Here is a 13,778-nt window from a genome sequence, read left to right on the forward strand (position 1 = left end):
CATAGTGGTTATACTGCGCTTTTGTGATGCAAAAGTCACTTCACCACAAACATAGCAGAAGTTATCTGCACTGTTCACACAAGTACAAGGCATCTCTGCTCACTTTGGCTAAACAGAAATGTGTCCCTTTGCAAAATCAAACACTGACAAAGAAGAGAGCACGACACTGTATGATTTCTAGAGCTGATATAGGGCAATTTGTTCAGCAGAGTGATGTAAGCTTCGTTATGATTGCATCATCCATGACTTCTAGGAATAACATGATGCAATTCATATCATGTATGATGCAATACCAGCTTCAGATTGCAGCAGTCATTGTTTTTCCTCAAAAGCAAGTACTGTCCAAACCCAGTCATAGATTTATTCATAGATCCAGTCAAAGATGTATTTTAGTCATTTCTGGTTCAAATTGAGATCCTTTCCCTTTATAACTCACTTATCCTCCGCCATTCCCAAGTCAAGGGTCTTATATACTGACTCAATAGCATATCTTGAAAACTAGAGCCAATCAACAATTTTAAGCATCATTTTCAAGGTATGGCTGGAATCTAGATTCAGTGACCCAGAATTAGTAAAGTTGGACTACATTTATTTCAGAAGCATTTTGGCTGTAGAGCAGTGTTATCAGTCTACAAAGTGATAGCATTAGTTCATACACATAAATTAAAATGTACTTACCAGGGAAGACCACATGAAGGTTGCTACCATTGCTTCTTTGCTTCATGTGAAGTCATGGCAAGAAACTGACAGATAAACTTCACTAAATGTTTATTTTGTTTGTTCCACTATTTGAAAAAGATTCTTGTCAGGGAATACGTATTGAGCCAAGATGAAGTTGTTGTGATAGAGGTCCATGGAAATGAATAGATAATACTTCTAATGAAAAGTGCTGTGTTGGCCTGAGGCTGTGCCATAAATGCTAACGTCAAAATTTGTATTGATGTCATTAATGGAGGATCATGCTCCTAAAGTGCAAATTCATTATCTTCGGTTACCCATTTTGAGCCATCAGGATCATAATTCCAGATAGTGTCTGATTAACCTTTTTTTTTCCTTTTTGTTTTTTGTCTCTTGCTCATGTTAATCAAGGTTATGAGTTTACTTTGGCAGAATATTATGGAATTTATCTCATAAGACTCTTCTGCAGTTGTTTGTGTTAAGTTTTGAGTAGTGCAGCAGACAATATACGTTGTATTCTGAAAAACTGTTCTGGATATATGCCATGCAGAATGAGAGAGTTTCATTGCATCCTTGACATGTGCCAAGGGATGCATTGGGAATTGCTTTACCAGTTCATTAACATGAATAGGAGGTGTAGTCAGTGCTGGAGGAAGGTATGGCTGGAATCTAGATTCTGTGCGCCAAAGCCACACAGCAAGTTAGTGGCTGAGCTAGGCTTATAACTCAGAAGTTCCTTGTTCCTAGTCTCAAACTTGGTCCAGCAGAGCATCCAGTCTTTCCAAGAAAGGACACTGACTGACAGTTCAAGACTGATCTTCTACACATTGCTGATAACAGTGCTTACCAGTGTGAGAAGCCCTATAGACTTTTAACTTTAGAAAACTGAGCCTTTAGTTTTGAACTGGCAGTGTGTTTTTTCTTGGAAAGGCAGCGTGTTCTGGTGGACTAAACACGGGACTGGAATCCAAGGATGTCAGATCTCTAATTCCAGCTCTGTCATTGCCTTGCTGAATTGTTGCTTTGGGCAAGTCACTATAAATCCCATACCTCAGTTTCCTTATCTGCAAAATGGGGCTGATACAGTGTACAGCACTGTGAAAATAAATTGAGAAGTATTACAGATATTACTCTTTCCGCTATACTACATAGTGGTTTTTCCTTGCCATGACTGATTCCAAGGACTTGAAATCTAAGTGTAGATATCCAGAAAATCGTGCATGTACAACTGTATTTTTTTCTCTTTGGAGTCTTTATCATCATCACTTTATCTAAGAAAGAAGCTAAGTATAAGTAATTGGTGTGGACTTGTTCATATCCTCCAATTTAGATTTGTTTTTTTATTCTTGTCATCGACATCTGTTGACCTCCTTACACCAACTGCTTCATTTTGGTATCTGGATGTCAGAAAGTAAAACAAGTTAGCTTTATTTATTTTACTTGTTCACTTTAGCATAGTAGTCTATTGTCAGTTGCCACGCAGCTAAGATGCTCTGGAGAGAAGTGGATAATTTCTAGGAAATTGTATATGATACTTTCAGAAAATTATTTCTTTGTATAGGTGTTTTTTTAAATGTCCTTGTAATTTAAGATATTAACTATATTACTATACAGTATTATTCTGGATCATATGTAGATAATATGTTCAGCAGCTGTTTATTTTTAAGACCTTCATTCTGGATCTCTTAAATTCAGAATTAAAAATTCATATCCAATTGTCCTACATCATATGTAAGAAATAAAGCCTTCTATACTGTGTCTATCCTGGGTGTAATGAATGGCTGGGAGAAATTACTAACCAGTGGCCAGTGATCATTTCTCATGGGTTAACCTCCAGAAATGTTGTTTCTGTTACTGTCTGAAAAAATAAAATGGGCTTGTGGATCTTTCATGGTTTGGTGTGTACCTTGCATTCATTACAGAGAACTAATAATGAATGTTATAAAGATCTTTAATATCCATCTGCAACAACCATGTATACTGATGACTCCTAAAATATTCAATATTTTGGCAGTTTACCAGTATGGTTGTCTTCCAAATTCTTATTTTAATGAATAAAGCTGAAGTGATACAGAAGGCACACAGTAAAATCATTGCTCTTCTACTTAGATATTTAAAATTGAGGATTTGTTGTACATAAATTGTAGTCATTCTTGGTTTGGGTTTCATATATGACACCCGAAATAGCCATCAAATTCATGACAGGTCATAAAAAGCAGCAAAAATATACGAAGTTCCTAAAACATGCACATCACTCAGAAATTTTTCATTATACTTTTACCTCACCTCTCATTGTCACTGCCTTCTTTTTTGTGAATTTAGGCTGCAAGAGCTGTTGTATTTGTTTGTCATATTTGTTTGTAAAGTACCATGCAAGCTCAGGAATGTTTGAAAATAATAATCTCCTGATTAGCATGTTTCTGTTGTTAAAGAATAGGTACTTCGGTGATATTATTAGCAGACAGCACTCTAAATATGTAATGTTCACTTTTGGATGACTTGATGGTATATCTTTTGTTCTAGCAGCTGATGAACTTAAATCTGATGTCAGTGAATGTTATTAACTAATTACTTTTTTTTGGTAGGTTATCTTGCAAGGGGATATCATTCTTCATATGTAAAGAACATCTTTTTTAGTCACTGAATTTGGAATGTTACTTTACTTGTGAATCTGATGGAGGAATAGCCAGATCACAGGCTTCTACTCTGGAAGACTTTACAGGAAATACAAGATGTCGTCGAATAGGAGTCAGAACCCACATGGACTTAAACAGATTGGTCTCGACCAGATATGGGATGACCTTAGAGCTGGAATTCAACAGGTTTATACCAGACAAAGTATGGCAAAATCCAGATATATGGAACTCTACACGTATCCTTATACTTAATAAATAAAAGTTGGTAAATATTTTACTGTCAGTTAAGAACTAAAATCACCTTATAACTTAAAGTAAGTTTTTAAAACTTTTGATGTTTTATACTTTTTGTTTTTAAACTTCATTTTTGAAAACGGTTAGCCTTTCCTATTTTGTTGTGACAAAAAACAAGTAGACCAGTCACCTGTATAATAAAAATTATGACTTAATGTGTTTAGCTTGATAAACACTTGTCCTAAAAATATTTTTTCAATAAATTGTTCTTAGCATTCCACTTGACATTTTAAAAATATTAGTTTTACAAGACAGCAGACACTTAAAGGTGATTTTTAATAGATAATTTAATATTTACTTGGTGCACTAAATATTACCATTCCTCATTAATGATCAGTACAGTGGAAACATTTTTTCCTTCCACCCTTTTCACTTTGACATTTTACTGCAAGGCTTTTTTGTAATGTTCAGTTATCTATTTCAGAGTAATGGAAGAATTTTCTCTTGCAGTAGGGCTTTTCCAACTATAGGGTTAGTATCTTTCTCTGCAGAATAGTGGAGTCAGTTTCAAAGCTTTGAGTCTGGAGTAAGAAATAGCTCTGTGAATTTCTCTCTAGAATTTTGAAATTTTTGGGGCAGCTCCCAATCTAGTGATTGCTTTAATGTTTAGAAGAATTCTAAAACAGTGTGGTGTTTTTGTTTTCATGTTCATGTTGGCCTAATACTTGAAAGTTTTATATTCAAGGAAAATGTTCCTGCTCAGAGACTCTTCTGTCAGATCTGTTATTTATGGTGGAGAAAGGCAAAAAGCATCAGGAAGTATATGTGTCCTTCGAAATCTTCAGGCCTTTAAGGGAAGAACTCTTGAGACACACAAATGATTTTCACAAAGGTCTGGAAAATGCCCTTTCTGCTTGGCAACCACCAGTTCCCTCTTTTTACCCTCATAAGAACCTTGTATTTCTGCGATAGGGCAGGTGCTTCATAACAAGAAAACACTGTCATGAAGTTTAGAGATAGAATAAAGAAAAATGTCATTTGGAAGTGAATGTGTTCTCAGCTAATTTTTAGTCTAATTCCATTACTCTCCTTGATTAATTAAAATGACCCTTTTAAATGGTTGGTATGCAGATGGGTATGATAGCTCCCAATTCAGCTTTTTAAAATATTCTTGAAACTGTATTGGAGTTTCAGAAATTGTGTATCTGTCAAATTACTGTCCTATTTATTGTATTCAGTGTTGTGAATAAATGGGAACTTAATTTCAAAACTTGAAGAAAGTTTGTGTAGCATGGATGGACTGAAGGCTGTGTAATGTAAGCAGTTCTCTAGATTTCATAAGAGGGTAGGGTGATGTATGTAATCTATCAAATGTTCTTCAGATATATCCTCATAGAGTGCTCTCATAATCTTCTGAATTGTGACTTCAGATTCCAAATCAGTGAAAATAACCAATGTATTCTTCTTTGGATTTTTACAGAGTGCTCTTTCAGTAATAGTTGGAAATGTGTTGAATTCTGGACCTAATGCTTTGGGATCTGGTCTTAGAATTTCGAGAGCAGAACAAATAGGTTAAGTTTTTTTAGCCCCAGATCTAGATGGAGCAGGCTGTGTGTTGGTTGAATGAGAAAAATCGACAACATTTAAGTGAGTGCTAGAAATATTATGAAAGTGATGTGCAGTAAAACTTATGAGAACACTGAGATTCAACTGTATTCAGTTTCTAGTGTCTAAAAATCTCTTGAAATATATAAACTTGAGATCCTTCTTTTATTAACCTATTACTTGAATGGAAGGGAGAGAAGCAATATTCTGGAAAGGCCTATCTGTGTTTTTACTCTTAGGTTTTTATTTTTCCAAAGCAAATGGAGTACAAGTCCTACAAAGTAAGACATACTAGATCCAGATATATTTAAAAATACAGTTTGAGGATACTCTTTTCTCTCTTCTATATCTAGATGTCTGGAAATGCTAGTCGCCCACTATGTGTTAGTGTTACTGCAGGTAATGAAACAATCACATAAGATATCTGAGATTCTCGTAAATGCAAGATCTGAATTATACCTCAGATACCTTCTGAAGAGTAAAGATCCACTAAATTCAAATCTTAGTGCAATTCACTTTTTAACCTCTTTTGTATTACCTTACCTTTTGCCATTTTAAGGCAATATCACACTGTAGAATACAGAGATAAAGTTGTTTATTAAAAATCCGGCCAGCCCAGCCTGCTCTTCTCCGCCCCCAGCCTACTGCTCTCTCTGGTGGGGGAAGGGGCAGAAGCAAGCTTGGTCCTGCTGGCTGCTGCTGTAGGGCAGGCTCCACCGGCCGCCAAGCTTCCCCCTCCCCTGCCTGTTCCCCCAGTGTGCTGCGTCGTGCCCCACCTCCTCTCCCTCCCTGCTGCCGATGGTCCTTGCGAGGGAGGGGAGAAGAGGAGCCCCAGCGCCCTCGATGCTCAGACTGGGAAGGAGGTGGAGAAGAGGCAGGAGCAGGGCCTTGAGGAAGGGGGAGTGGAATCAGGGCATATCCCTCCAGCCCCCTGCTGCGAGTTGCTCAGGGCAGGGGGCTGGAAGAACTTCCCTGATCCCAGCCCACCTCCCATCCCTCTGCCCTGACCCCTGCACCGCCTCACACCCCAGCCCACTGCACTCCTCCGTGACCCAAGCCCTCTGCCCTGACTCCTGCACTCCCCACACCTCATGCTCTGACTCCTGCACCCCCCTCACATGCCCCCAGCCCTCTGCCTTGACTCCTGCACATCCTGCCCTGACTCTTGCACCCCCCCATCCACACCCCCCACTCTGAGGACCAAACGGGAGCTCCTGCACCTCCCCCACATTCCCACCTGCATCCCTCACACCAAATGGGAGCTCCCCAGGTAGGCGCTCCACACCCAAACCTCCTGCCCCTCCCTCATTCCAGCTCCTAGCCAGACCCTGCACCCCAACTCCCAGCCTGCTCCTTCACTCCCAGCCCTGTGCTCAGTGCACCCTAACCCTCAGCTCAGTGCAGAGAGAGGGGAAGAGAATGGGCCAGAACCAGGGAGAAGGTAGGTACCCACTCTATGTGAACAGGGCCAGGACCCCAGACTGGCAGTGGACTGAGTGGGGTCTGGGGTCCGAGTCACCAGCCCCGCTCAGTCCGCTGCCAGCCTGGGGTTATGGCTGCTGGCCCCTTGCCGGCTGGGGTCCCCGCTACAGGCCCCGCTCAGGCCGCTGCTGGCCTAGGTGAACGGATCCCCAGGCCGACAGCGGGCTGGGAAGGCCTGCGGCGTAAAATCAGCATTTTAATTTAATTTTAAATGAAGCTTCTTAAACATTTTGAAAACCTTGTTTACTTTACATATGACAGTAGTTTAGTTATATAGACTTACAGAGAGACCATCTAAAAACGTTAAAATGTATTACCAGCACGCAAAACCTTAAATTAAAGTGAATAAATGAAGACTCGGCCACACTTCTGAAAGGTTGCCGACCGCTGTCCTAGGAGCTGTGTGGCTAAAACACCACTGCCAGCAAAAATGAAAAGTAATTCAGGATTATTCATTAGAACAAAGTACTCTAAGGAACATCAGAATTCACACCTGAAGCAGCCTTATTTTTCCATTAATCAGGAAAATCCAATATGTGCTCCCTTTTTATCCAGCTACCCAACCATGATATAAGTAATGACACAAGATGGATCTGCAGAGATTTTTCTTTTTTTTTCTTTCAAAAAGCACTAAAGTTTTTTTAGAATATCTGCCTTTACCATTTGTCTAAATTCAGATGGCAGTTTCAAAATGATAGGTTTTGGCGATACAATTCTGCTATGTAGTGAAGAGCGTCTGGCTGCCATATGCATAAATAGTACGCTTAACTTTCTAGAGTAACATTATCATCCTGAGTGATCAGAGTGTCAGCTTCTAGGCAGAAGACATGTAGACAGCAACAGTGTGATCTAGTATTCATATACTTAAAAAGACGAGATTTATGTTGTGTTTATAACATGTTCAGCTGATCAGGGGGAAAGTAAAATTCCTCTTTGAGTAGTGTCCCTGAGGGTGCTCCACTGCATGTGCCCATGTGCCCCTTTGAGCCTTTGATCACAGATTTTTTTCTACTAACAGTGCCCTGTGCCTCTTTGTGTCAGACACAGAGCCTATATAGGGATGCATGGGCAAACTGCCCTAGTTCCTTCTCTACTGTTTCGGCCTGAGACACCTCTAGGTGCCCACCTTGAGCATGCTTTGGCTAGTTTGTATTCTTGTTATAGTGGTTTGTTAAGATTAGTTAGTTGCTAGCAGTACTGAGAAGATAGGGTTTTGGGGTGGGGTTTTCTCCCTTCTCTCTCTTTTCTGTTGGGGAGCATTGTCTTTCTGGCAGGGTATGCCTGGCTTGCCAGGCATCAAAGGCTGCCACTCCTGTCGAGAAACTGCACTTGTGTGTGATTGCCAATATAAGTGAGTCTGTGGATTGAGGAGTCCCATGTCTCCTGGAAGTGCGATTTCTGCCTTGCCCTCAAAATGGGTGTGCAAAAGAATAGGGAGACTAATCTCAGACTGTTAATGTTCGTGTGCTCAGTTTAACCAGCATCTGACTTAGGTCACGAACCTCGCCCCCATCCCTTACTTTTGTCTCTGAACTGATCCGGCTCTCCTTCCACCTTGGTGCAGGCTTCTCCTAAGAAGGAGAGGTCACTGGAGGCTTCTGAGAAGGCTTCCTGAAAGAGGAGTATGGATTCTTATCTGAAGGAGCCTGCTCTGAAAAACCCCAGTTCCTCTGAAAAATCTGTGGTCTCCAAAGCCTCGACCTCTTGGCTCAGTACTGTTGAGTCAAAGAGTTTCTCTGGTACAGGCAGAGATGGAAAGCTCCCGAACTTGAGGGAGAGACATGGCTCTGAAAGGGCTTCGGTATGCTCTGCTAGGGACAAAGAGGGCAAGCATAAGCACCCCGGTCCAGTACTGTGAGGCTCAATCCCACTGTCTGTACCTACCCATTCGCCACTTTAGGTACCAAGCAAGCAACAGCGCTAGATTCCATTAGTGCCTACATTATGCCCACCATAATGGTACTGTCAGTATCAGCTACTGCATCCTCAGCTACCGCATCGGGACTGATTCCCTACTCAGTACCGCAAAAGGTTAGCTACGCAAGGGACCAGTGTTTAATGGATGAGTCAATATCCCTGCTCCTCATGGGTACCGAGTATCTTCTGGTGCTGAGAGCTTGGTCTCCAGACTGCTACCTTCTCGAAGTACTGCAGGGCCTCTCCAGGTTTTTGTATACGGGCTCCTTCATTGGATGTTGTGGAGGAGGATGAAGGGACCTTCCAGTTGGCCTTTTCTATTTCAGTCCCACATTCCCCAACATATCCTGTCAGGAACCCATTCTTTGACAGTCATAGGGAAGATAGCAGCCATCATCAAAAGTGGAACCAACCCTGCATGCCATCCTCACTCCCATATGCCACATCTCCCCCTCTCAGTGGCCATACTGAGATCCCTGGACTGCTTACTGACAGCAGTTCTCCAGACCGCCACCATCTCAAAGGAACATTAGGGTTGTTCAATCCTTTCTCTCTCACAGCAGAAGATGTTTGAGGAACAGGAGGCCAGGCCACCCCTAAAACACTCATTCTTCCTCATCTCCAGATGATGCAGTTATGCTTCTTCCACCTCTGTGACTGACAGTTTTTTGGCAATTTCAAGATCTCATGTAGAGGGTAGCTGACACTCACGTTCCACTCAGAAAGGTCAGGGATTCACAATGCAAGCCATTGGATATTCTATAAGCAGCAAAATCCTCCATGGTGGCATTACCCATTAACAAGGTGCTCCTGGATCCAGCTAAGGCTGTGTGGCAAACACCTGCTAAACACCTATTCCACCAATGTGTAAAAAGACAGATAAAAATTATGATGATCCCCTCCCCCCCCCCTCCCCAAAGGAATCTGATTTCTTGTTCTCGGACCCTCCATCTAACTCCCTAGAAATGGATGCGGTAAGTGGCAGGGTAGGCAACACTTCTCAGGTCTGTTTCTCATGACAAGGACAAAAGAGGCTGGGTCTGTTTGGACAGAAGTCCTGTTCATCCTTAATTGCGAGGGTGCTGTTAGTGCACTATCAGGCTGTTATGGTCAAATACAATGTCATAAACTGCAGCATTGCTTAAACATATGGTGTCTGAGATATGTAGGGCTGCTATGTGGGCTTTTTTGAAACACTGTGCTTTAATCTATGCCGTCAGAGTCAGTGTGGCTGTGGGTACTGCTCTATCATCTTCAGTTCTGGACTCAGTTCCGAAGCGCTCTCCCTCTGCGAAAACTGCTCAGAAGTCACCTGAAGTGGAGCACCCATAGGGACACTACTTGAAGAAAAAGAAGTGATTACTTTATCTTGTGCAGTAACTTCAGTTCTTCTAGATGTATGTCCCTACGCATGCTCCACTACCCACCCTCCTTCCCCTCTGGTTTGGACTGTTTTTTGTGTAGATGTTCGGGTGGAGAAGGAACTGAGGGCAGTTCATCTGCGCATCTCTGTTTGACTCTGGTCTGGAACGAGGAGGCACAGGGTGCATGTGTGGGCCAAACAGGCACTGCTAGTGTGAAAATCTACTATGAAGGGTTTGAGATATGCATGCACATCTGAAGTGGAGCACCCACATCTTGAAGATCTGCTGTTACTGCACAATATGAGTAACCTCTTTTTGTGTTCATTCTCTCCACCCTGTTTATCTGACTTGATCTATCTGTAAGTCAATTTCAATGTCAGATCAGCACTGTCTCTGCCAACAGAGAGGAAATATTCTTACTGGCTAATTTATTGTCTCCAAGGAAACATGTCTGCTAATCCGCACCCTGCCTAAAGAAGTGACCAAACAAAAAATAGACGGATAAAACTTTCAAAAGCATCCAAGTCCTATTTTCAAGTTTACTTCAAAATAGAGAGCTAATACACTGCCATAATTACTACACCATATACAGTAGTAGTAATAAGTATTATTTTGCTAACCTCTCTATTCTGTCTGCTCCAAACACAGGATGAAAGCATAAATGACTGTCAGTAAATTGTCTGATGAATAGAAATATCAAAAATTTCTTTTTGGAGTTCCACCGTAAGTGTGCATTTTACTTTGGGTAAAAACATTCGTATGTTTTCTTTTCTTCAAAATTGTGATTCTTCAATTTCTGCATACTCTGCCATAAATCTTGTGGAATAGCCTCTCAATCTTCCATTTGCCTGCAGCACTTTACCATCTTCGTTTGTAAAACGTAATCTGATGATCCTTGTTCTCAAGGAACTGTCTAATCCACTTATTCTTAAACCAGTCAGAGCAATCATATTGTATAGTTCTAATTTTTTAAACAAAATCTGGCTACTTTATATCTTTAAAATCTATACTGTTTAAACACTTCAAAAGCAATGCATTTGTAATAAATAACAATTCTACTCATTCAGGTAGAACATGTTTTAACCTTTTTCATTTGTTCTGGGGAGAAATGGGAAGTGCACAATCTGTAAAATATTCTATCAGGTAAGTGCCATTTGTGTTGATACTGGCATTTAAAAAACTCATGTCCTTTAGTTTAAAAAGCAAACAAACGAAAAAACAAGTTATCCATCTCATAAGAACATCCAAAACATTTGGTTAGTCAGTATTCCATGAAATTAATTTCTATGTGAAATGTACATTAAAGGGAACTGTCCAAATTTAGGGTGATGTGAAATTTGCATAAGCATTGTTCCAATAAGCCCGATACTCCAGAAGCTGTTTGTTACACTAAAGTGTTCTGATTAAAAATTCACTAATTACTTTTAACAAGGATTTCCCGGGTATTCTATTTTAATATTTAAATTTAGGAGCATTACTAAAGATCTTGTTTTGTTATACCTCATTATCTACTGCATAATCTTTTCCTTATTTGTAAATTTGTTTTACTGGGATTAAAATTTTTGTTCAACCATTTTCTGCTTTATTCCTTGAAATTGTTTTTCTTATCACTTTCTTTGACCTCTGTTAGAGCTAAATATTAGCGTATCTGTGGGCAAAATTAGACTTCTTCTCTAGTATTCTTCTGTTAAATGTAATTGCTTTAACTACAATACCAGCTGTAAACAAACACATCTACCTATCATTGTGAACTAAAATAACAGTTAAATACAGTGTATTTACAGTTTATAGACTTAAAATAACTTTTTTATAAATTAAAATGTAAAAACATGGTAAGGTGTATTTGTTTTGTATTATTTATTTATTTATTTATTTATTTATTTATTTATTTAAATTTTTTGGCAGATTGGCTTTTCCTACAATATCAGTAGGAGGACTGCCCAAGCAAATGTTCAGGTGTGGTACAAATTCAGGCTCGCTCTTGCTATTTAGGCCGCAGGCATTTCTATCTTAACCAAAGACAGCTGCACAGAGGCCTCCATTGGGATACTTCTGACCACTACGTAATGCAAACTTTAAAAGTCTTGAAAAGCATTTGGCTAAGTAGACAATGATTACTACTGCATACCCTCTGTTTCTGCTCTGTGACACGCTGTGTTAGTTGGTTTTTTTATTTGTTTGTTTGGTCTTAATATTTCAAGTTAAGATCACTTGCTGCTTCAGTTGTCTGTATTCTCCAGTCATTCCAGAAATGAGGCTTATTTTTTATTTGGCTATTGATCCTATACTGTTTACATAATAGAGATTTCTGTCTGCAAACAATCTGAAGTACAATGCTAGTGAAGGAGTTAACAAGACAGTTCTATGATGGATCCACTGCTCTTGACAAAAGTCAAACTTTCGGTATAATCTGGTAGAATATAGGTGGAGCACTTTTTAAACTTAAAGTATGTCCTCTCCCCATATCTGGCACATTAGCTGAATTGACTGTGCCCTCACTGCATTGATAGTACACTAAGGGATTCAGTAAGGCAGTTTTTAATACCTGGCATTTGTCTGCCTCTCGTTCAGCACTATTGCAAGGCAGCCCTCCACTTTCCTGTCAAGTAGTTTGGGAACATACTGGGGACATCAGTGCAGTATCCATTACCCATCACCATCCATGCTGTTTGTGGGCAGTATATGATGTTTCACAACATCTCTGAATGTGTGTCAGCATATGCATATAAGGAGCCCTTCAGGTTGAAATAAAACCCTATACATTTGTGTGTGGGGGGAAAATGTTGCATCTGATGATGAAATATACATATATAAAATAAACATTTTCCCTTGTACAGTAACTTCAATAAACAGCCTTGGACATATAGATATGACTATATGGTAACTCTGGCATTTGGATCTCTTCAGTTTGAAATAACTGCATTGTGCATGATGAGTCACTTTTTTTCTCATTTGACTCTCATATTTATCACAGCTATTGGAGCGTTGATGCTGGAACTTTTAAATGCATGGATTCAAGAAATCTGAGTTATGGTTCTTATGGTAACTTGCTCCCTTACAGATATAGTAAGAAATATTCTGTATCTCCTGTGTGTGTTTGTAAATGGATGTGGCAACTAAATATTACACTTACATAAGGCACGCAAGTTAAAATTGCTTTGGGAATCATAACTAAGGTATCCTAACTCCTAAGATATCCTGTACGTTTCCAGATATAGCATTCTATTACTATAGAATTTTTATAATGTGTGGATTTACACGCCTAAAATTTAATACGTTTTTATGTATATGTATGTGTAGTTATAATTTATTTGTTGTAGTCTGTTACCATAATTGCAAAGGGGAGTTTGGGAGTGCAAGGAAATCTGAGATTTATGCTGTGAGTAGGGCCACTGGAATTTATTTGGTAGATTTAGGGTAGCTTGTTTTGCTTTTCTTTCTATGGAATTCAGACGTGCATTTAAACAGTTGAAGTTCACATTATAGACAAATGTGTTCTTTCGCCAATATACATATGTATAGTTGCTCCTGAACAACCTTTGTTGTCAGGAATGGCTAAAATCTAATCTGAATTCTGCCACTGACTCTCTAAACAAGTCCCTTTGCGAACTGCTTCATCTCTTCCCATGTAAACTAGGAATATGTCTACAATGCTTTTATATAGTACTTTACATGATTAAAGGTAAATATTTTGTCAGTCTTATGGAAATCTATCCCGACATAGTTATAGATGGGAAATATTTAAAAAAAAAAAATTATGGAGAGCGGTTGCATAACAGTGCCTGGGTATATAAGAGCTACCTAGAAGGGTCTGAAATATATTTTTTCTAGAAGCTCATGTTACTGTTTTGAAATTGTGCTG

General features: G+C 39.6%; 1 protein-coding gene and 1 long non-coding RNA gene across 2 annotated transcripts in view; one reads left to right on the forward strand and one right to left on the reverse strand.

Annotated features, from left to right (window-relative positions):
* Positions 1-13,778, reverse strand: part of LOC127043773 (uncharacterized) — a 489,959-nt gene that overhangs the window by 313,902 nt on the left and 162,279 nt on the right. The window lies entirely within an intron of this gene.
* Positions 1-13,778, forward strand: part of CUL1 (cullin 1) — a 95,254-nt gene that overhangs the window by 22,099 nt on the left and 59,377 nt on the right. Inside the window, exon 2 of the mRNA XM_050937695.1 lies at positions 3,264-3,550. Coding sequence (XP_050793652.1) covers positions 3,411-3,550 — 140 coding nt within the window. The 5' untranslated portion in view covers positions 3,264-3,410. The remainder of the gene's footprint in view (positions 1-3,263; positions 3,551-13,778) is intronic.

Source organism: Gopherus flavomarginatus, chromosome 2 (genome assembly GCF_025201925.1).
Source record: "Gopherus flavomarginatus isolate rGopFla2 chromosome 2, rGopFla2.mat.asm, whole genome shotgun sequence".
In the NCBI taxonomy this organism is placed as follows: domain Eukaryota; kingdom Metazoa; phylum Chordata; order Testudines; family Testudinidae; genus Gopherus; species Gopherus flavomarginatus.